The 24639-nt window shown below is 40.5% G+C and overlaps 1 protein-coding gene across 4 annotated transcripts in view; it reads right to left on the reverse strand.

Moving 5' to 3' along the window:
* Positions 1-20173, reverse strand: part of LOC122769904 (transducin-like enhancer protein 4) — a 34055-nt gene extending 13882 nt beyond the window's left edge. For 2 of the 4 annotated variants that reach the window (XM_044026797.1, XM_044026794.1), the window contains exons 1-8: positions 19648-20173; positions 19176-19273; positions 17270-17333; positions 17151-17195; positions 8338-8400; positions 6519-6593; positions 4185-4386; positions 2187-2203 (exon numbers count right to left, since the gene is read on the reverse strand). In XM_044026797.1, coding sequence (XP_043882732.1) covers positions 2187-2203; positions 4185-4386; positions 6519-6593; positions 8338-8400; positions 17151-17195; positions 17270-17333; positions 19176-19273; positions 19648-19692 — 609 coding nt within the window. In that variant the 5' untranslated portion in view covers positions 19693-20173. The remainder of the gene's footprint in view (positions 1-2186; positions 2204-4184; positions 4387-6518; positions 6594-8337; positions 8401-17150; positions 17196-17269; positions 17334-19175; positions 19274-19647) is intronic. The other 2 variants (XM_044026796.1, XM_044026795.1) reach the window with 2 other exon arrangements.
* Positions 20174-24639: the final 4466 nt, after the last annotated feature.

Below are 24639 nucleotides of genomic sequence, written 5' to 3' on the forward strand. Positions count from 1 at the left end.
CAAACAAGCAAACAAACAATTTCACCAATGATGACGTCACATTGGGTTACGTGTTGGTTCGACCCAATTTGTTAACTGTAAATACAACACAGCATTGGAAGCCTAGACAGTGCACTGGACTGCACGTAGGGTTTTTAAAAACAGCATCCAATCGAGAATTGAGTAATGTCATTCTTTTTTTTTTTTTGGTCGCAAATCAAAAGTCCAAAAAGTGCTTTGAGTGTGAGTGCAGTGATTAAGCTGCAGCGTGTTTACAGCAACGGGCAAACCATTGTAAAGGTCAATCTAAACCTGAAAGAGGCCTCATTAAGAATTCATTTCTCCAGTATATAATCAAAGATGGAGCCATCTCTTGAGTGATTACACTTCATTTAAACTGACTGAATGCATCTCTTTCCACTTGACAGTAACTCATCAAGAGGACTCAAAGGGAGAAACAAAGATTCATGAGGACAAAAAAAAAAAAACAAGCAAAAGTCAATGGCATTGATTCAGTAACTGAACCAATAATTAACTGGAATAGAGTAATTTGATGAGTGCACTCAATCCCACTTGACAACAACAACAGGCCTGAGGAGAAGCAGTCAATGAACGCGCTATGACTATATAAATAATATAAATAACTGCTTAGCTTAGATGCGTTTGGAGAAATGTGTCATTGTTCTTGTTCTTTGGTACATAGATTTCCACCAGCTTATTAGTGGAGAGTGTCACTAACACAAAATCTCAATAAACAATTAATAATCAAACTTAAATGAAGTTCCTTCAGCAACAATGCAGTCTCGTCTATGCACACATTATGTCTGCACTCGCATTCTCCTGTCAGTGTGGGAGGAACTAACGCCAAGGACATTAAGGTACAGATGTTCATGGATGTGCACGCACACACACACACACACACACACACTGCACTGTAACCTGTGGATTGTTGCCAAGGAAACTGTAGACCACTGACAAGGGGCATATTGGTTTCATGAAGTGACTGTTGTCCGCCATGTCAAAGAGCAGCATGTGCACATGTGTGGGTGTGTGTTCGGTGTGTGCTAATGAAGGGCATTTATCATTCTGCGCTTTCTTTCTTTACCACTGGTTTTTGACAATGCAACACGCACACACACACACACACACACACACACACACACACAGCTTTCACTCCTATCATGAAGCCTACAGCTCTGAGTGTGAGTTTGTGGGGGAGGATAGACTACATGGGGGGCAGAAGATAACATATTAAAACATTCCTCCTCTCTGAACCTTTTCCAAAACACCAGAGAACAGTGTGCATGTGTGTGTGTGTGCGCTGCTTGAATAAAGAAATGCTAATCTGCTCATTGAGTATTCAACAAACCAAATGTTTGCCCTGGGAAAAAAGCTCAGCTTAAGGGACTAATTACGGCAAGCTCTGGTTGTTACGTTGATCTGTTTCACTGCCTCTTTTTCACTCCCTCTTTCCTTCACTAACCAGACTCGTGCTTGTGTTTATTTATTTATTTATCTTCTTGGGGTTTCTCCTTCCTCCACTTTTTTTTCTCCCTATTGGGCACATTTTTCACAAATCAGATATTTAAAATAAATGATTATAATGCACGGGACAAGTGCGGAATATATAAATACACAAGTGGATCGGAGGGTGTGCACTTTTGCACCGGGATTTCTAAGAAATGCATTTAAAGTATTAACATTGGAAGTAAGTAAAAGAGTTGAGCTGTTGTTTTGTTTTTTTCAAAGAAACGTGAATACTTTTTAAATTGACAATTAATGTGAATATATACATATAGATTTATATTATATCTGAATATGATCATATTTAATATATTATTTGAAATCTCTGTTGTTATAAACCATAAAAAAAATGTAGCATCATTCATACGGCCTTACAAATATGTAGTGACATACAACAAAATAATTCATTGTGACATAACACAAAACCTGATGAACACAGGATACAACAAGAGAATCATATCATATGTCAATCATAAGTTATATAAATATATATATGAGGTTTTATAGTTTACAGTTTTAAAGTAGTAAGGCAGATATAACTGATGACAAATTACATTTCAGGTGTCTGCAAAATCCATGAATCGATTCATTTGTTAGTGTTTTTGTTTGTATTGCAGGTATATATATATATATATATATATATATATATATATATATATATATACATATATAAAAACACTTACCTTGACTGAGTCTCTGTCTGAGGAGGCAATGGGATAGAAAAAAGAAAAAGGAAAGGATTAAAGCATTTAATATATTAAGTACACTTGCAAAAGTACAAACTCATTGGTGGCCACGTGGCTTGTGGGTAACGTATTAATTAAACAGGCCACTGAATCCAACAACGCTAAATCACTTACTATTACTTTACTACTTTATTTGGTATTCTGAAGACTATGTATCACACAGGTTTTTACTGGGGGAGTCTTTTGCTCAGGGAATAAAATGGGCTTTTCCTGATGTCCATGCTGGTAGCCATGTTTTCACTGTGTGTGTGTGTGTGTGTGTGTGTGTGTGTGTGTGTGTGTGTGGCTGCTCGCTCCTGCTGCATGGAGCATGCAAAGCGCCGTCAGCTGTACGTACGATGCTGACTTTGTGTAATCAGCCAGAGGAAAGGATATTTAGAAAGGAGATCTGCCAGTAGCTTTGTTTTTTTTTGTTTCTCAGTCTTCCCTCTAGAACCAAAAATGCACAATGCCCCAAAAAATGAAATCATTTCCTAAACATTTGAGTCTCTTTTTGATCTCAGGCAGAGAAATCAGCAACGTCTCTCAATGAACTCAAGTCTGTTCTCAGCTCAGCCTTCTGTATAACTCATCTGGAGCATCACTCATGTACTGCATATCAATTGTTGACTAATATTTATCATCATATAAGACTGATGTGTCATGTGTACACTCTACTATAACTTGCTGGTGACTGAAGTGTCAAAATAAAAGCCATGAATCTCACAACCGGCTTCAGCAAATACTTCAGATTTGACATTGATGTGACAAATATTCAACAGAGACTGCTGCCCATTTATAAACTGTGTGATAAAAACTTGAAAGTGTAATAATAAATGTTTGTTAAATCATTGAAATACATCTTCGGCGCTGCTTTGTTTGTGTGCAAACATGTTCTTAAGAGACAGTATCGGAGATTGTCTTGGTTCAGTCTTTTGTTAAGTGGATGAAATTGATTTTCTGACCCGTTTACAGTATATCAAGACTATTTGCATACTTAGACATTGTGATGTTTGTGATTGGGTGTTTTTAGGGGATATTGTGCAAAAAGGCTGCAGATTCAGGAACGTTAGCAGTAAAATTGCAGCATTTACAACTGTAAAGAAATGCATTTACCTCAGCTGGGGATGGAACTGTTACCAACTGAGCTACTAATAGGTGTGTGCATAACCTGAGCTACCATTTGTTAGCTTTACTTCAGCTCCAGGGCAATGTTAAGTCCTCTGCTGCGCTTTGAATAAAAGCCTCTCAACACACACTCACTCACACACACACACACACATAATCTCTGTGTAGTCATTGAATGCTGGTCCTCAAAGGACAGAAGAATCAGTGTTGTTCTGTATGTTCTGCTTGAAAAAGAGGCCTCACTCGCGTCGTTGTGCATAATCCTGCTTTGACCAATTAAAGTGACAGAATGACAAATCAGTTTTTAACAGCTGTTCATTCAGAGCACTTACAACTAGACACCAAACAGTGCGAGTGGGGCTATAATTCACACCTTTAACTACTGAATGGGTCCGGGATCATTAACTGAACAAAGCATTAGCATTTATTTCTATTTAACATATTTGGCATCTGCATGAGTAAAATAAAACAGCACAGGTTTCTGCACCGTAAAAAATGTATTGCATAGGGATGTTTACTGTATATCAGAGCTTTTATCTAATCTATCAGTTGCTGTCATTTTAATATGACACAAATTTGAATGATGAAAAACACAAGATAGAATTATGTATGATGCAACAGTCAGGTCAGAAGTCTGAGACTGGTTTCAGACTTTGAGACTCCAGTGTACATTGCCATCTTATTAATTTAAGTTAATATCTTTATTAAATAAAAACGCAGGAGAAAGAAACCAAACAACAACAAAAAATCTAAATCAGTGATGCATGGTAAGACCTGTTCTAGACACGGAGACGCCGACACAGCGTGTACACACAGAGCACGCCTTACCTCTCACGTGTTCACTGCTGTTATCATGGTGTTTCCTCTCGTCCTTGAGCGGCAGCTGGTGACTCAGAGCGGAGGAGAGCGCCAGCAGACTGGCAGTACTGGTGCCAGGGGGCAGAGGGGGCTGGAGGCCGGCTGGGTGCGGTGTGAGGGGGACAGGAATGGCGTGGCCGTGTGTGAGGTGCTGGGCCTGGAGCTGCTGCTGCTGAAACACACAGAAACACTGTTGGCAGAAGACATAACAAGCAGCAGGGATGAAGATAGCAAAGGAGGGTAAAAATAACCTCAGTGACTTCCTGGCCAGTGCTGCATAACAGACGCTGACAGCAATATCTTCAATAAAAAAAAAAATGTAATGGGTGTGATATGTTATTTTTCACAGCTTCGGAGCGTTGTTGTGTTGACATGATGCCAGCTGGAGCTACGAGTGTGGATTGACACAGGACATTTTGTTGTGATGTAAAGGTAATATATCACATCTAATAACCAATCAATTGCTTTGATCTGTTTTAAAATTCTCCTTGATATGAATATCTCTAGCAACTTTTACATTTACTCCACTACATTTCCTAGATACATTGTGTACATTTACACCCATAGAACCCTGAATTATATTGGTTACTACTCAATAAAATCAGAAATAGAACGGTTTGTAAATGTTCTGCATTTAAAACATTCACCATTCACTCTCACATTAATACGGCCCATCTACGTACAGGTCATTTTGTATTTGTTTTCATACCCATTCACATGCTGTCAGCAGCTACATGGAGTCAAGTGTCTTACCCTAGGACACATAGACTGGCGGGGAGGGGCAATCGAACCCACAACATTCAAGATGAAAGACAATTAACTCTACCACTGAGCTTCCATCACTCAATTCTAACTCCTCACTCCTTACTTTTACTTCTAAAACTTTAGTACACATTATATCAGAAAATTACATTTGATACTCAAGTACACTAAATATCATATACTTTAAGACTTACTTACTCAAGTAATATGGTAAAATGTGAGTCATTTCTTGCACTTTAACTCAAGTATCCCTTTTAGGTACTTCATACAAGACTGGTCTTTTTGTGTCTACAGTATCTGTCATGTTAAAGTAAAATATGCCCCATGAAACGTTCATTAAACCTCCATTGTAGTAGAAAAAAACTCTTTTTTTTTTTATTAAGTAGACATTTCTATATTTGTCTATGTGCCTACATGTTTTTTTTCTGTTCCACATTATTCACACAATACTGCCTTTTTACACACTTCAACACATGGAATGGAGGAGCAAAGAATGACCTTCTGGTTAGTGGCTGTCTCTTCACTACCTGAGGTAAAAGCCTGTAATCCATGTAATGTCTTTAAAAGCATGCCTCAAAGCACTGCTGGTTCCTCCTCACAATACTTCCTGTTACTCGGCCTGTATCACTGCCTTACAACCTTGATTTTAAAGTGCGTGTGTATGCATATGTAACGTAAATGTACACTTAACCCTTAGTGCAACCGTGGCTTGCCATGGTAATAATACACAACTCCTTATATGGACATCCTGGGGGTGTTTATAGGTCATATTTTCAGCCTTTAGAAAATGCGGGGGTGGGGAGGGTTCATCTTCTTATGTGAGTCAAAGTTACAAATTATTTTATATCACATTTTTAGTAGTGATATTAAGTAGCAATAATTGTGCAGAAGTCACAAAATAGACCGTTTTTCTTTTCTTTTAAAAACGAGCCAAGTCAACTTTGAACTGTGATTTGTGTGTTTCTCAAATTTCACAAATTCAATCTGATATTTTTTACTCAGGTGTGTTTGTATAGTTGGTGAAAATGAGAGATATTTTTCATCAGATTGCCTAGGTTGTGCTGAAAAAAAGGATATAAGACACTCTATGTTGCACATACATATATATATTTCTTATACCCTCTGTATGTTTAAATATAATACTGGGAAAAAACAGCCAAAATGCTCTGTGTTCTGACTTAAAACGCTGTGAGGAGCAGATCCTCACAACTTTTGGGCAAAAACAAAAGGGCTTTTTAGGGGTTAAGACTTGGTTTCAAGATTAGGGAAGGGGCTAGGGGACATTATGACTATGAGTGTCCTCACTAAGAATGTTGCACAAGAATGTGTGTGTGTGTGTTTTTCTGAGGAACTGACTTAGTTTAGATCAGGGTTAAGATTTGAATTATGTTTAGTTTAAGGTTAGTGTTAGGTATTAAGTGGTGATGGTTAAAATTCGGGCTAATGTTTTGTTTATGCTGCTCAAATGAATGGAAGTCAATGCAGTCAATTAAAATGATAGCTGTGCAATGCTGTGTGTGTGTGTGTAAGCAATACACCCACTCCTATAATGGCATTGAGTTCAGCCATGGTGACCTGCTTGGCCCTCTCCACCGCCTGCACCACCTGCTGCTGGTGCTAAGAGAGACACAGAGAGAGGCAGGCATAATTAAAAGGTATGGACAAACAAAAGACACCGCAACACATCTTACAAACACATTTCTCCGATAAAATAAGAAAGAAGGCAATGCTTCACACACTTATGAACCACCTTATTTCTTATATCTGCCGCCCAACTGGCAGTTACCACACAAAAACATTTTCAAAGCCTGACATAACGCTTATTATTCAGCCCATTAAAAACCAGCCCCAAACCTGCAGGACCAGAGAGAACCTCCACATTTCACTAGATGATATTTTCTCACCCACCGGTTTGTTGACAAAGGTGTTATTAATTAACATTTATATTATTAAAATCCAAGGTTCTGACCACATCCAGGTTAAATACCACACACATACTAGTTGGTGAGAGATCATTTACACAAGAGAAAGTTTCTTCGTTCTTTGGGGCAGGAAATACAAACAGGTGGAGGTCCAGGGATTAGTTAAACACTAACCTTTTTTGTCAACGTGTTAATGTCAAAGCAGCTTCAACAAGAACGCAACCACTCTATAAATATCTATCACTATATCATGTCAATTCACCAATAGGAGCCTTTCACAGATGCATTGCTATCCTCGTTATTGTTTGCTGATACAGAAGCCTTTATCTGACACAACAATAATGAAAAACTCTTTGACTTTTTTTATCTGTTTTTCTCCTATTATTATTCACTCAGGAAAACTAAAGAAATCAAAATGAAACAACAAGCTCCTACAAACATGCATGTCGTGACCCCTGGGTTACTCCAGATGATGTTTTTTCTGTCATAAACATGGGGGGGTTTATTTCTTTTGTTTTCCTCGTGTCTTGTTAGTTTCCTGTTTTATTTTACTTTCTAATGTGAGTTCCTTGTTTTTTTTACGTCACGTGTCCTGTCCTGGGTTCCCTCCATGGTGACTGTCTGCACTGCCCTGACGTGATTCACCTGTGTTCACTGATCTCTCTGCCTTCATGTGTCTGGTCTACGTTTTCCATGTGTTCTGCTATGTTATGGTCCCTGTTCCTGCTCTATTTATTTCATCTTTTTGTGTTGTCAGTCCGGGATTACCTAATTGTTTGGTATTTTTGACAATTCCGTGCTTTTCACAGAAACAATATGACAGTATTATATTTCATACGCGCTTTCACCAGACGAGCCTGTGTTTTAGAACAAAGCGGTAAAAGCTGCCTCCTCTCTGTGAGCCTCAGTGATGTGCAGCAGCACCACTGTCTAATGACATTATTCCTAATCCACGCTAAACCCTCCTAATCCATGGCTAATCTGGAGGAGAGCTTTGGTGTCCACACTCACTCCTTCCTGCTGTTCCCACCCTTACACATACACACTTCTAATTCCACCAGAGAATGGTTTATCAGCTAAACACACACATTCTACACACTTCTTACACTCTAGTGTACACACATGCTTACATGTCTTTTAACATAAATACAATGTGCATTCAGGTGGATGAATACAAACACACACACAGCCACTGGCGTATGCATATGTCAGTGGGAGACATTTAATAAATTCAGAGCATATCTGCCTGTCCTGAGCAGGGAGGATTAGCCCAGGATAATCTACTGTTTTGCCTCAGAATTTGTCTCAACCCCAATTTTATTTAATTTGTTCAGTGGAATGATGAATTTTTTGTTATCTCTCCTTCTCCTGTTCTCTCTCTCATTGACCAACCTCCACCTAAGTCTTTACTCACACTGACAGAGATGTTTGAGTCTTACCTCTTGAGAGAGGAAGGGAATGACTTGGGCACAGATCGCGTTCAGCCGCTTTACGATCTCCGCCTGCAAGAAAGTAAATACGTGTTCATCTTCAAATTGAACCGACAGACCAGCATCATACAGTCACCCTCACATCATTACAGTTTGACGTGCTTGTAAATGTACCAACATTAATATTCCCATAGGTCCAGTTCAAATTAAACAATAGCAATCTGATGTGCGGTATTTATAAACATACTGCAATCCCATTGTAGCGGCAGAGGGCAGGATTGCTAGGAAAACAGCTGATTAGTGTCCCGTCTAACTTTCACAATGATCTGCCCTAAGCCCCTCCCGTCAGATAAGCACAACAGCACCATAGTGCTTGTAAAGAAAGATGTCTGTGTCCTGCTTAATTAACTTACAGCTGCATTTCCTGCACATCAATCAGTATCAGTCGAACGGATAATCTGTGAATATAAACCCAGGACTTGATTTTGCCGAGGAGCTCATGTTAAAACCTTGATTTACAGCATATAAGCAGCACTGCCGTGAACTTTGCTCTGGTATCAGTGGTCACAGAAGGCCCTACAGGCCATGAGAGCAAACCCACTGATACAAACCTGTCAAGACTGTGGCAGGTGTGCACACGCACACACACACACACACGCGCACACAGCCTCCTCTGTATTCATCAGATGTTTTTACTGAACCCAAGGGTTGGCTTTAAAGATTATACAGCAATCTCTCTCTCTCTCTCACATCAGACAGGAGGTTTTTTTTTGCAACAGGAAATTGCCTGATCCACTGTCCCACAGGGAGTGCGCTTGCAGTGCAACTCGAACACAAACAGCAACACAGATAAAAGAGTCAGACTCACAAAGAAACGCAGACGAATGGGCACACAGGGACAAATATCATCTTTGTAAATCTTTGTCTTTCCAAATAATACAACTTTCTTCCATTTGTTTTAAACTGTGGTGAACACACTATCTGCAGGTGATTAATATGTGTGGGAAATGTTGGCATATAAAGCACAACAGTCTCTACAAATTTGAGAAAACTCTTTAGACACTAATTATGACACTGTCTAGTCTGGTTTTCCAGGTAAAGAGATGCTTTTTTATATTAGTTTGTTGGCAAACCAAAAGTAAACTTTATATTTGCACATTCTGAGCAGAAAACAAGTTTTGCATGTGACAAAATTTTAAACCAGGAGGTGAAAGGGCCTGTGGTGGCATCTCACAGAGGAACAAAAAAATCCATCAAGCAGCAGACAACAGGTCGAGACCAACACGTTGATGCAATGAAGATAAAACATAATCTTTTCTTAACCCTTGGAAATGGATAATAGCAACACTCTAATGTCCTAATTTCCACACAAAAAAGTTAATACGCACATCTCTAGACATGAAAATAATATGATTTATATTCAGAAATGTGAGTTTACTCATTCAGTATCAGAACAATAGAAACACAATGAGTTGCATCGCCACAGATTTAGAGAATGTAGTCAAAAGGATGCTATGTGTTTCATTTAGCAGAAAATCAATTATTGTGTTGATATTTTTTTTTCTTCTTGCAGCTGTGAACATAAAGAAGACACTTTTGTGAGACAGAAGACACGTGAGCACTGACTGTCGGAGGTTAAGCAGCCATTTAGTGTCGGACACAAGGGAAGGCTGCAGTTTGTCTTACCTGTGATTAAGTCGGAGCTGCAGCTGCACACACACAATCTAAAACACTGACATTTTCATCTTATACAGTATTTAATATTTATCCATGGAAGACCTGCTGTGCACACATGCCCTTTTTCAGCTGCCCAGTGCATATTAGCCTCAGAGAAACGCCACTGAAGCAATGTTAGTGTTTGGGTGTTGAGGGGAAACGAGGACAAACGGAGTATTTTACAGCTGGGGAATCAGACGGGGATCTTCCTTCTAACACTAAACCCTGAGGCTGAGTGCAAGGACTATTCCCTCTCATCTGGCAGAGATATTCAAAGAGGCACAGGCAGACGGTGTCACATCCACTCAAACATAAGAGGGCTGCCAGGCAACGCCCCAATTATGACAACATCACTCAATTCTAAGTTTATATTGAAAACATGAACTGCAAACATCAGGTGTTATGTCCCTTTTTTAACTTCACTAAGGGAGACTGCAGTTTCATTACTGCTTTAAAGTAAAAGTGTCCTCATTAAAAGTCTCATAATTACTATATTGTGAAAGTTCATTGTGTCTACTGTTTGAACTTCTTTAGACACTTCTTGTTAATCAGTTTCCTCCTTCCTCAGAACTGTCACCTGACGTGAGGTGTTGACTCATAATTACTGACTGAGAACTAACTAATCTAGAACAACAGGTAGATGATTTCTGGCATGTGTTTAATATGTAATATGTAGGGATGCACGATATTATCGGCAAGTAAAGGTAGACATTGGATTTAAAATGTATAATCTGATATGAGCAAACACGTCAAGAACTGAAAAAGCTGCTACCTACTGCTATCTACTGCAACATAAGTATATATGTATGTAATATTATGTTAATTGAACTACAGAATAGACTAAATGATCTTTACAGTTGGGCAAAAGGAAAGATTTATATTTATATCAGTATCGGTTATCGGCTCCCAATATATCAGGATATCGAATATTGGCAAAAAGTCCAATATTGTGCATCCCGAGTAATACGAGTAATTTAGAACTGCATATCACTCAAAAGGAACAGTTCAATCATTTCAATTTGACATGACATTCAGTTTGGGATGGAACAATATGATCTTATTGCTCATGGTGATAAAAGCCATAATATCTAATTTGTGATTAGGGCTGCAACAATTACTTTCATAATGTATTCATCTGTCAATTACTTTCTCGGTTACTTGAGTACTTGTTTGGTCGGTAAAATGTCAGGATATATTTTAAAAAAGTGTTGAAAATGACGATGTTCTCAAATGTCTTTTGTCCGCAAACCAAAATGATCCCGTTTTAACAATTTCTTTGTTATATGAAATGAAGAAACAGAAAAAAATTCACATTCAAGAAGCTGAAAAATCTGAATGCTTGTTATAATTATTGAAAAAACACTCAAAGTGATTAATCAATTATCTAAACAGTTGACGATTCATTTAGTAATTGATTAATTGAATAATCGCAGCAGCGCTATTTGTGATACCAGGACCTCATAATTCATAAAGATCCCATTGCAGACTCTTGTTTAATGTTTTTGTAACATTGCATTACATTTGTGACGTTATGTTTGTTTTGTAATATTACTGTGATTATCTGCATTAAATAAGTAGGAAACAATCAGACTCTATGGCTACGGAGATGAACTGTAAAGATGGAGATCTACCATCTTTACAATACACCACCAGTCAGTTTATTTTGAAGCGCTGACCTTGAAGTGTTGGCACGGAGACGGAAACAAAAGCACTGGAGCAGAAAAGGAAATGGAGATGCTTTTCCACGAGGCAACACAACCAATTTCAGCTGACATTTTACATCAGTGGCAAACAATCGTGACTGTCGGCCAGAGTGCAGTGATGTCAGCCTATTTGGCAAACACAGCGCAGACACCGGAGTGAAAAGGCAGAGCTCCCAGGAGCCCTATTCTCTCAAAGAATGTCCTGAGGTTTATGAAAACCTAGAGCATTTGAATCTGCAGAGAACAGATCTTAACTCTGACCCAGACCCGTCGCTGTTTGAACGGTGAATAAATAATAAGAAACAAACGTCCAGACGGTCGTCTGAGGTTGGGAACTCACAGCGGGTCGATTCATTGAGTTTATTGATAGATTAGAGGACTCTGTGGGTACATAAAGCCTGACAGCCTCTGAGGTAAGAACATGTGCAGTGAATTTATCTTTGACCTCATATGTGAGTCACTGAAGAAACACTCCTCCAAATGCTCTTTGTGATCACATCAACAACGTGCAATAAATGGTGCCTGCAAACAGATGAGTAAAAGGCCAAAGTGCAATATCCCACTGAATATGCCTTCATTATTATCACCTGCTTGTAATATGTCAGCTTGTTGCATCTCTTTACAATAACAGCAACAACAAAAAAAACAGCTTTCAACAATAAACAAGTCGCCTAAAAGTGAGATAATGAGAAAAAACATCTTTCATGGTCCCATGTCAACTCTTACCACAACAAAGAAATTAGAGCAGGCTCGAGCCTGGAGTCAGACTGGGTCAGGTAGAAGATCACATGTCCATCTCCCCTGTGGAGCTTTGTAAACACCACATCAGCACCACTTTTCACCACCAGCTAATACACCTAATGGACCCCGCCATACACCGGCTGTATCCCCTTGTGATGGCATGTGTGTGTGTGTGTGTGTGAAAGACAGTGCTACACAGGTATATGAGAGACAGGGAGGAGAATGAGAGCTTAATATTTCATGATGCAAATGTCCACAAGAGAGACATTTCGTTGTTTTTAATAGCCTCGAGAAAGTACACCATCGCTACAATACTGGGTATTTCATACTGGTGCTAAACCCAACGCGTTTAAAATGGTGCTGTGATTAAACTGTGCATGAACACACATGTCAACAACTACATGTTTTTTTTAGTTTCCAAGCTTGCTGAGCGACAAAGGGAATCTATGGAGGAGACGAGGATTCATGTAAACAGCTCAGGCACCAAACGTAGGGTAAATACGATATGACCAAAACCAAATCATTTAGTATAAAAAAAAAGCCAAGATTACTGTATATTAACCACAAAGGACAAAAGCTTTTTTTTGCTTAATGCATGTTTAAAATATTTGCTATAAGATATCAGTTCATATTACTCACATCAGTCGTGTACTTACTTCTTCTCCATTGACTGTTAACGTCAGTAAAAATAAACAATGGTCTCAACCCTTAGTGCTGGTGGAAAAAATACTTAACTGGAGACACTGTAGGTCACATACTTGGTTGTAGCAATAGGAAACTTTCTATTACCCGAATCTGAGTTTGAATCGATATAATCATTTTATTGTATTTTTACCATCCTCTTTATTTTCATCCTGTCGCCATTTTACCTTTACATCTCACCGCGTCTCCGTTGCTACGAAACACAGGACTCACAGTGATTTGGACGACCAATTAAAAGTGCCCATTCTCTGTTGGATAGTGAATGAATGACAGGCAGATGGAGAGAGGGCCTGACAGCAGGAGGAGAGTTTTATTTTCCCTCATAGAAATGGCGCAATCTTTATTAGTGGTCATTTTTCTGTCATGGCTTTGCACTGACTTGATTATTAAAGAATAACGTACAAAGTTTATTCCGTTTATGTTCAATAGGGAACACCGTCTTTTATCTTTTAAATACGGAAACAGAACAGTTGGCAGCCCTAGTTGTAGCATTAGCTGTTACACATTTGGATGGATGTTCTTATCTTCTACAGAGATCTTAGGACCACTGACTTTAATCTTCTGTGGCCACTTGTGGATCCTGACACCAGGAGACTTGAAACCACCGTAATACACACTCATTTTCTCATTTTCATCCCACAGTTACACACAGAGGTGAAATTCAAATTAAAGAGCTATATAACGTAACATAGATCATCGCAACACAATTTGTATAATTTAAAGGTTCTAATGTGCTTTTCATCTTTTACATTTCATGACCACCGAGTGAAGCAAATGGCTCTTAATCCGCAGCAGTAAAATGGTTCGTCGGATCTCACTGGGAACTGTCATTCCTCAATATCAAAATGTCTTTTCTGCTTCCTCCTTTCACCGCTGTCTCCTCCCTCCTCCTTTTTCTTTTCTCTCCCCATCCTTCGCTTGCTTTATTCCTCTCTCAGTCTCGCTAATTTGCAATTGATTATCTGTCCTCTGGCAGCTCGGTCCCGTGCTCTACACCCCTCATTCCCTCCCTCCCTCCCTCCCCCTCCTCTCCCCCGCAGCCCATCCTCTCCTCCGTCTACGAGTCAATTTCTCTTTAACGAGCGTTGGTACATTTCATTCCCCAGAAACCAGAGCCCTTCTGTGTAAATAAAACAGAGAGCAGAGCCAAAAATCAATGAGCCTATTACCCTCAGAAAATGCTAAACAAGCAATATTAGCAATTCCCTTGGTAGTGGGGACCAACTACCTTAAGGCCCCCCTCTTCCATCTCAGCCCACCACCCACCGACAACATCGCCACCGACTCCACTCTTCAGTCTTGGTGTCTACTAAAAGAGCCACCACACACTTTGCTTTATCACATTGAACGCACACATTAACATCAGAGCATGGTACCATAAGAAGGTGCACACACACACACACATACACACAAACAACCAGCATATCAAATTCATTTGCCTCCAAAAATCAGAGAAAGAGAGAGCGAGACAAAACACAGGCTGCTGGCAGAAATAAGAGATTCACTCTCCAGAACTGTTTTCTGACAGAAATTTGTTGGTACCACACTGAGCCGCCGCCGTTCCACGTTTTATCTCTCTTTATTTTCTCTCCCTCTCGCTCAATAAACACAAACACACACATGCGCCAACACACACACACACACACACACACACACACACACACACAGAGAGCAGCCACAGCAGCAGAATTTATAGTAGACACCCCATATTTCATCAAACAAGTCTGATTGGTGAGCCAGTAAAAAAGCTGCATGTGCAAAACGCAGGCGCGCGCGCGCACACACTAGACCAACACACACACACACACACACACACACGTAAACATCAAAATATACAAGCGCGTACACATATACACAGACTATGTGCATAAACGCACAAATAGTGCACACAAAACGAAATAAACAAATACAGAGTGCGCATGGGGAAACACACACGGATACACAAAGACAATGTGTAAACTAGGCTATTATACAGACACCCCACATATACACACATGCACAAAATAAAGATACATACGAACACAAAACACACACAACAATATAAAGGGCAAACACCACACACGCACCCTCCCCTTACACACACACACACACACACACAAATCCTTGGCCTAAACTTAACCAGTTCCTCAAAAATGGGTTTCTGCCTCATTAGGACCACGTTTTGGTCTCCATTAGGACTACTGGTCCTGATAAGGTCAGGTGTTGCCAGAAAAGGTCCTAAAGAGGTAACAAACACAAGTGCTCACACACTCACACACGCACATATACCATTTGTCAGGAAATGAGTGTGTAGCTGCTTAGCTGTGGCCCATTTAGCCTGGCAGCTGATGTGTGGTTAATACAGACATTTATGCTAATGACCCTCGGTGTTTAAAAAAAAAAAAAAAGGCAGCAGCAATGCAAAGGCTCGTTAAAAGCCAAATCCTCATTCACTCCAGTCATTTTTCAGCCAATTTTCTCTGCCAATTAAACTGATGCAAATTATCATTCACATGTGAAGTTACCACTCAAACTCACACTGCAACAAATCACCCTTAAAATGGGAGAGATCCTTATTAACGCAGTTCTCCCTCGGACTGTAAACAAATCAGTTTTCCCTGACGAAACACAAACCTGTAAAATAATAATAAATAAAAGAAATCTGACGGACAAATGATATTTGGGTTTGAATCAGTGATTTCAGTGATGTTTGGGCTTTATTGGATACATCAAATCGATCTTCTGTCCATGTTGGTTAAATCCTGTTCCATGCACGTATGTTAGTATAGTCTGGACTATTTTGCTTATTTTACCCATAAAAGGGCCAGAAAATGTCCTGTGAGTAAGTGTTTTTTCCCATTTTTTCTGAACTTTCAATATCCGGCAGTCATTTACTGCATGTTAAAATAGTGTTTTAACAATTTAAAATGAAGAAAAACGCTGTAGATTTTGCGTGTCACATTTGAAATTCGAAACAGTATAAACATGTTTAAAGTAACATTTGTTGGAGTTTTTGACTCAGTGTCCAAAAACAGGCCAAAAAAATGCACACTATGTACAGGTGTTTTTCCAACTCTCTCCTCTCTGCTGACAAAGACGCTGATTCGCTGATTCCTGTAACAGCACAAGTGAAATTACGATAATAACCACACGTTGGCTTTGAAGTGCAACTTCTCAGCTTTTAGAAACGGTTGGAATTTTTCCAATAGCACAAACCGTCGCGTAATTACGGTAATGCAAAGTGTCGTCTGCAATACGTGCAATATGGTGTTAAAGCGTTAAAGATATCTCTCGGGCATTTTAAGCCTCATAGAGAGAATTACAAACAAGCTGCAAAGAACCACAAGCCAGACTCAAACCCCTTTACCTGTGCAGGACAAACACAGGTAAAGGAAAGTTTCTCTCAGCCTTGGTCAGGTTCGGACAGAAAAACTGCACTCTGGTGTATAAGAGGTCAGAGCTGGTGACCTGACGCTCCCTTCCACGCAGATGTGGATCTGACACTGGACTGCTGACATGAAGCCTGAAACAACGCCTCCCACTCGGTGTTTGGGTCCCGGTTTTTTTTTTTTAAAGAGCAGCGAGGCACAAAAAACATCCCTGTCTTGCTCAGGATAGTGACATATGTACTGTATATCTTCCACTCAAGCGTCAGCGTACTATATATAAACACACCGGTTTGTATAAAATATAGGACTAATAAAACCACAGTGGCTGACATTTATATTTAAAACCAAAAGCTGAGCTTTTCTACAACCTGTTTTCCTCTGACAGTGTGGATTCAATTCAACTGCACATTCATTCATTCATTCTCTGCCACTTATCCTGTGAGGGTCATAAGGGGAGTTGGAGCCAATCCACTGCTGAACCAGGATTCAGACAGAGAACCTTCTTGATTTCTGGTGTCAGTGCTAACCACCACACCACCACGCAACCTTCCTTTTACACATTTATATAAAAAAATAAAATAATGTTTCCTACCTGCTTGTGCATCTCAATGTTGAGTCCATATGACATTTCATAGTACTGAAAAAAAAAAAATTACAATTACTGTATGTCAAACAAATAATGTGCAAACACACAAACACAGTGACACTCACCATGACATAGTGTCTCTGCATCTCAGTTTTCTCACTGGCCAGTTTTTCACACTCCAGTTTCAAACTGTGAGAGAGCAGGAAAACCAAAATGATTAAATGTGTACTTCAACACCGAGCCTCACACATGCTCAGCGGTACAAAAAGAGACATCAAGAGATGAGAGAGGTCATGATTAAACACATTTATTAAATATAAATCGACGGCGTCCAACGTGCCGTCCGGTACCGTCCTTGTTCTGTTCTGATTTCTAAACGGGAGAAAAAGAGTTGCTCCGGTCGCACCCGTTTCCCTGCAGACGCAGACACTTACTCAGCAGGTACAGTAATTAATGGATCAATGGACGCCCACGCAAACCTCATCATATATTCTTACAGTGTGAGTGGAAACTGCAAACTGCACCATCAACAGAAAAGCAACCGTATAATGAGGATCCATTTTACAACTATGGTTACACAAAAGCTTAACTCTTTCGGACGAAGCTTTTTGCGACTGGGAAGCTGCTGTGGTTTATATGAAGAATTTATCAGGTGCGTGATTTTTTCAAACTATGGATGTTGACATGTCACATAAATTCATTTCTTTTAATTTGGATCGTCGCGTTTGCATGTTGGAGCTTTAATTTAAGGTACATGTCAATTGTAGTATTGTCACTACATTATGCAGCCATTCATTTTATTACATTACCTTTGAATAATGACAAATGGATAAAACAGCTACTTATAAGCACCTTCAATCACTACAAATCTGTGGGATTTATGCTTAATAAATAGGTTAAATTTGTTTTTTTTCCCTGTTTTTGTGGGGGTTTTGTATTTGTACCGTTCAGTTTTAACTTATGGACCCTGGATACGACTAACATGGATCCAAACAATGAAAAATAGCCTCATAATTGACTTGTTTATTTAGAACTACCTTTATTTTTCAGTACAGCCTAAATAACGTGCTGTTAGACTCTTAAGTCAACAAGGTAAATATCAGCTGATGCTGAGCTGTACAGACAAATAAAGCAGCACGTCCCTAATTGTCAGTGTAGTGGTCAGAATCACTGAAAATGAGATGTTTAATTTCTTCTTAATTGAGCCCAACATCCACAGAAACAGAGAGAGTCTCCAGACTAAGTGTTAGACGTATATTCAGTCTGTGTATCTGATCCACCCATGCTCTTAAACGGCCTCGCGGATATGTAGCTGTTTGATCACACGCAGCAGATGATGCTATCCACGGTTCATCTCCTTCAGCCTCAGGATTTTCCAGCAAACCGCACCACCGCTTCATCTCACCAGATGATTGGAGAATAATTACAAGGGGGCCTGAGGTCAGCGATTATTATGCATTGGCATCGTGCTTACGGTCCTTTCCCGAGCAATGTATTTCACACTTCATCATGTGAGGTAAAGAAGCATTTCACACCACTTGCACTTGCCGAGCGATACGTGCAGACCAAGGTTGATGGGGTTTTACCTGCCATTTGTTCACTGGTGAGTTAGATAGACCTGAGACAAACATGGCCTCACAGTGTGTTGCTCTTTCCCCAGGATGTGAAGGGAATCATATCTTAAGATGCATTGACAAATATTTTGGCCATGGTTTAAGAGTATACCTGACAAGTCAATGTCACAGATATTAAACTAACTTATCTAATATAAAGGCAATATTTCGCTATTGATTTGTTTTTGTGTACATTCAGGACATCTTGGCTTGTTGAATATCACATAAGTGTCCACGGTGACTGTTTAACATATCTTTTGTCTGACCAGTGGTCCAAAGCCTAAAGATAAAGTTTATGGAAACCAGATTTGGACATTTAAAACATCGATACAATGGAGAAAGTTGAATTCGTAAACATATGGATCATGAGGGGATGTTGCCACACAGCATCAGTGTTGTGCTCTTTCCAAACTCTCACCTGTGATACTGGGCTTGAAGGAACTGGAACTCCTCCTTGATCCGGTCGCAGGACTCGGTGACGGTGAACTTGAACGGCTGGCCCGGCTGGTGTGGGACCTCAACCCAAACCAGAAAACATTCGAGGGAAAAGAGGAAGAACTGAGCCACCAAAGTCTCCAAAGGGTCACGAGACAGACACTCACTCACTCACACACACACACACGCACACAGAGGCGAGACTATAGATGACAATGAGCCTCTGTGATAAGGAGGATGGTCTTATGGTTTTACTCTCTCTCTCACACACACACACACACACACAGCTGCAGCAATTTGACAATGAGCGCAATTGTCCGTGTGAGCGCGCAGTGGCGTGGAAACTTGATCTCAACTGATTACGCACTAGGGCGCGCGGCTGTTAATCCGCACGGTTTTGGTTTTGGACACACTCACTGGCTCTGCTGCTGCTGCTGCTGCTGCTCAGCACTTACCTGATGCCGGGCGGCGGGGTACATCTTGCTCAGATCACGAATCATTAAAAATGTCGTGCAAAGTTCATCCACATGAAAACCAAATACGTGGCCACAGATCGCTTCCCGTGCGTAAAAGGTCACTCAGTGCCCAGTTTGCGGGGTTTGTACAGGTTTCATGAAGAGCGAAAACATTCTCGGCGCTTTGGTGGGTCACACACAACACGACGGTATTTTCAAAAGAGCATTCAGCGTGACGCTGAAAGCAGGAGTTGTACCAGTCTTGTCCAAAAATGTCTTGAGCCTCCTTCAGTGTCCACGAAGCTTGAAATTCTCCCTGTGCACTACTAACGAATCCACTGTTTCCGTTCAAATGTCCCTACTGACCCTTAACTTCTGTCAAATCTTGACCCCACTCCTCCATGTCAGACTCCACGGTGTCTTCTCGTCACGCAGTTAACAGCTGATTCCCGCAGCCTCCGTTGACGTTAACATCCTCGCGCGGCGACGGCGGAGAGACCACCTCAGTAACTGTGGAAGTCTGATCCGGCGAAGGCAAATTTACAAGCAACCAGTCACAGGAGCGCAATTACATATTCACATCAATTATAAGAGCCCACACCGTGACGTTGGGACGTGTAGTTTAATTCGTATTAGTCGATAACAAGCACTACAGATGTGCGTCCGCTGGAAAGAACTACAACTTCCCGGCTCCTCCGCGAAGCCCCCAAAGCCAATGGTGTGCGGTCAGAGGGAGGAGCGTCCATTAAAGAACACCAATGAGAACAGGAGAGTCTCCATCTTGCGCTCCACCCTCCTGCCTATCATCCACATCCTGTCCAATCATCTCCATCAGGAGGAGATTTATGCAGACTCCCCACGTGGGGACTCGCTCTGGTACTAAAAGATGTCACAGGGATTAATCTGGAAACTATCTGTTGACTTATGTGTTTTTTTTATGGAGACTTCCAGGCACAGGCGAACATATGCCCCCTTGGTGTCTCATGTTTTTTTCCGGATTTTTAATTGAATTGCCTATTAAAACAATCTGTTATTATGTCCACAGATAGCACTTACAACCCTGCAATTAAAATCTCATTCACCTCGCACACATTTACCTCAGCCTATAAGGATGTTAATTATACAGTAGGTTAGCAGTTTAAATGTAAATTGTTCATTCGGTTTAGATTATATACTGCTGCAAATGTGGATTATATTAAGCCACAGTGTACACTGGAGAAAAAAATCACTACAATCCAACGCTCAAATAGTGGCTTTTGTCTTCAGTGAAGGAGATTACACCCACAATTCATTCCCAGGTCGGATCGACAGTGATGAAAACAGAACACACTCATTTTCCTTTTTGTATTACAGAGCACCAAAACACTGCACACAACACACCAGTTTAAAAATGTTTTTGTAAGATTGTTTTGGAGGGTATACATATATATCTATATATATATAGATATATATGTATATTTATATATATATGTATATATATATATAGATATATAGATGTATATACATATACATATAAGAGAGACATGAAGTTAGTTGGTGTGAGAGAGGGGGATACAGAGTGAGATGGAGGAGGTTGATTCGCTGTGGTGACCCCTGAAGGGAGCAGCTGAAAGGAAAAGAAGAAGATGTTTATGGGTTACACAGGCGACAGGAAATATCATAAATTGCAAATTATGAAATCTTTAAAACTGCCATTACACCTTGTTTTGATATGGTTTATATTGGTCTGCCGTGCAGGCTCCAGCTGTGTTGTCTGAGAGATGGGCATGCATTTTAACAACATACACTGATGAGCTGAACCATCTCATCTGGAGCCTCTTACACCAACTCCAACCTGACGATAAAACACAAATGATCCAATTGACCATCCTGAACAGGAGCTAGAGATGGATGCTCATTCTGCTCAGAGACACAGACGTCTACAACATCTGTTCTTTTTTGGCCACAGATGCATTAAGAAATCCACAAATGTACGTAAAGCAGATTTAGGCTCCATTACAGTGAGCTTTTTCTCAACTCTGTATTCTTTATTCAGGACCTTTTAATTATGTTTAAATGTGTGACCAAATAATTCACTTTCATGTATACTTTTTTTGACTGCCTGCTTGCCAAAATGCTGCTCAGCAGATCTGATCATATGATTTCTATAGTCCTCTGGAGTCGTGGACATTTGTTCAATCATGACAGACTATATTTGGCAATCAGTTATCATATTAACACAAGCACATGTCTTGAAATACAGTCAATACAAATAAACAGGATATTCAAAATCTACCTACTAAGTTAAGTTAACAGGTCAGCCATGTGCAGCCACTTCAGAAAACCTACAATATGTGTACAGACATTGCTGCAGCTCAGAATGGTTTCAGATGCATCTTTATCTGGTGGCTAAACAGGTCTTAATCCCGGGTTCCTGGTTTAATCCCAGGAAATGGACAAGGGCTGGATGCCCCTGAGCAAGGCACCCAATTCCCCCATTGCTCTGCATGCACAGATAAGTGCTGCCCCCTGCTCCTGGCTTGTGCATATTCACAATTGGTGTCTAACAAAGGATGCGTCAAATGCAGAGGTCAAATTCACTATCACTAATTGGTGTGTGTATTAATATATGTCGATAATTACCTGTAATATTCTCAATATTATGTAACTTTTCATGAAGATTTGATCATGTGGTCAGTTATTGTTCAAACTGTTGTAAACGTAAAAAAAAAATAAAATAAATGTCTGTTACATTCAAACCATTGTCTATCCAGTCCATTCCAATCCAACTTTATTTATAAAGCACTTTAAAAACAACAGCAGCTGAAACAAAGTGCTGTACATCAGCGATAAATAAAACAAATAAAATATCAAAACATGTGACCTCATACACCTAAGAATAAACAATAAAACATACAATAAAAAAGCAGTGGTTCAAGATTTTTACACCGAGTACTGTCTGAGAAAATATTGATCTCTCGAAGTAACACCATTATCGCCAAGACCTAGCAAGAACACTGCTCTTACACGTACCACAGTTTGAGAACCATGGTTCTAAAGAATTCACACATTGCAGATTAAGCCAGTCAAAATTTTTGTCCAACCCTCACCCGCCCTGCTGCTGTATACAGACAGACGCTCCGGCCTCTGTCAGGTCTGATAGTATAGATGCTTTGCAGCGGTGTATACACCGTGTCAACCTACATTCACCACTGAGTGGATGTTTAGTGTGGGTAGATGAAACTCACTGTTGCTGGGTCAGCAGCTCAGCAAAACGCTGTGTTCAGTCATTTAGCAGCACTAACTCACAAAGTAATGAAATCTTAATCATCTCATGCTGCGTCACACTTTATATTTCCCCCCTTTCTCTGACTTTATCATATCTTATAGCTGCACACACACACACACACACACACACACACAGAGAGACAGTAGAGCATCTGTCATCATTACATGTTACCCTCTGTATTTCTTTTGTCTTGCACAAACACACACAGGTTATCCACAATCTGACACCACATCAATCCGCTCCCCTCGTCTGTCTGTCTGCCTCCATCTCTCCATCTTTCCTGCTGCCCTGTTGTCTCTGCCTCTCGCTCATTCATACACAGGATTGTGCACACATACACTGCACCTCAGCCACTCAAATACACATTTCTATCTACCACACACACAAACTAATATCTCAGGTAAGCACAGGGCCTAAAGTGACCTGCTGTTGCAGTTGCATGAATCCACTAAGGCTCAGAAAAGGTAATATCGTGCCCTCCCTCTTTTCCCTCCAAGGGTTGAGCAGGGGAGGTGAGGAGGAGGGGGGGGGCGGAGGCAGGTAAGGAGGAATAAACAGATTTATTTGCCTGCGCCCCTCTCTGATTATTTTGCCCCTGCCTTTTGTTCCAGACCTTATGAAACCCAAATGTCAAGTGAGGCGAGAGCCTCATATCGAGCCCTGTCAATCTCGACCCTCTGCGCGCCCGAAGCCCTGACGCTGGATTATTGGCTTCAACACAAGGGCTGCTTTTGCCGCCAGCCACAGCGCCTCAGACGACTCCACAGCCATGTTTTTTTCCCTCTAAAGAGGAACTTCATTTGGCAGCTGATGCACAGGAGATTGCAGGAACGTATTTTGAGGGTAGATGGGTTGCAGGTTGTATGTGGGTGCGTGTGTGTGTGTGTGCTTATTGAGGGAGGGGGGGGATTAAGGGGGAGGAGGTAGGCTTGTGGTCATGAGTGGGAGGCGAAACAACCCGGCCTTAACATCATGCTCAGTGCTCTGATCCCTGTTACCTATCACCACCTGTACATATGCCTCCTAATCTCACTGCAGCTCTCTCTCTGTCGCTTCCTCTTTTTTAGTGGTGGTCACATTTGTTCACTGAGCATCTCATATAGAGGGCGCATTCAAACACAGGCGGGTAAAAACTGCAATGACCAATGTGAATGAAAATGGTCCTACATCACACTGTGAGAGATTAAAAAGACGACCACCGTCACACTCCTGAGACCAAAGATCAAGTGGGACAGAAATGTTGCACCATGCACTTTTGTCTGCATCCGGGAAGAGGAATCACTTCTCTGTGGCTATTCCTGATGCAACCTCCATTTTGGTTGCTGGTAAAAAGGTTTTTTCTGGGGTAAACTGTGATTTGTGAATTTTGGCGATAAAAATCTAATTGATTGAGTTTGATAGAGTGCGGCTGTTGCTTAACCCTACTTACCTCCCCTAACCACTGAAATGATGCACCAATTGAAAGTGAAGCTGATGCCAAATAATAAACGATGGAGGTAAAATGTGCAAAACAGACTGTCTGCTTTGTAACAAAGACCAAAAGGGGTTCATTTTGGATGTATTTTTAATATACTAATACCAAATGGGCTTAGCTTGCTTATCTTCATTGTTGACCACTGAAGCAAAACAGATAATGCCATAGCTTATGGCCATGGCAGTTGGTTTTCATATAGTCTACGTGCTGTGTATTAAACTTACTGTTTAACCCAAGTATGTACAGTGTG

Source organism: Solea senegalensis, linkage group LG5 (genome assembly GCF_019176455.1).
Source record: "Solea senegalensis isolate Sse05_10M linkage group LG5, IFAPA_SoseM_1, whole genome shotgun sequence".
Lineage (NCBI taxonomy): Eukaryota > Metazoa > Chordata > Actinopteri > Pleuronectiformes > Soleidae > Solea > Solea senegalensis.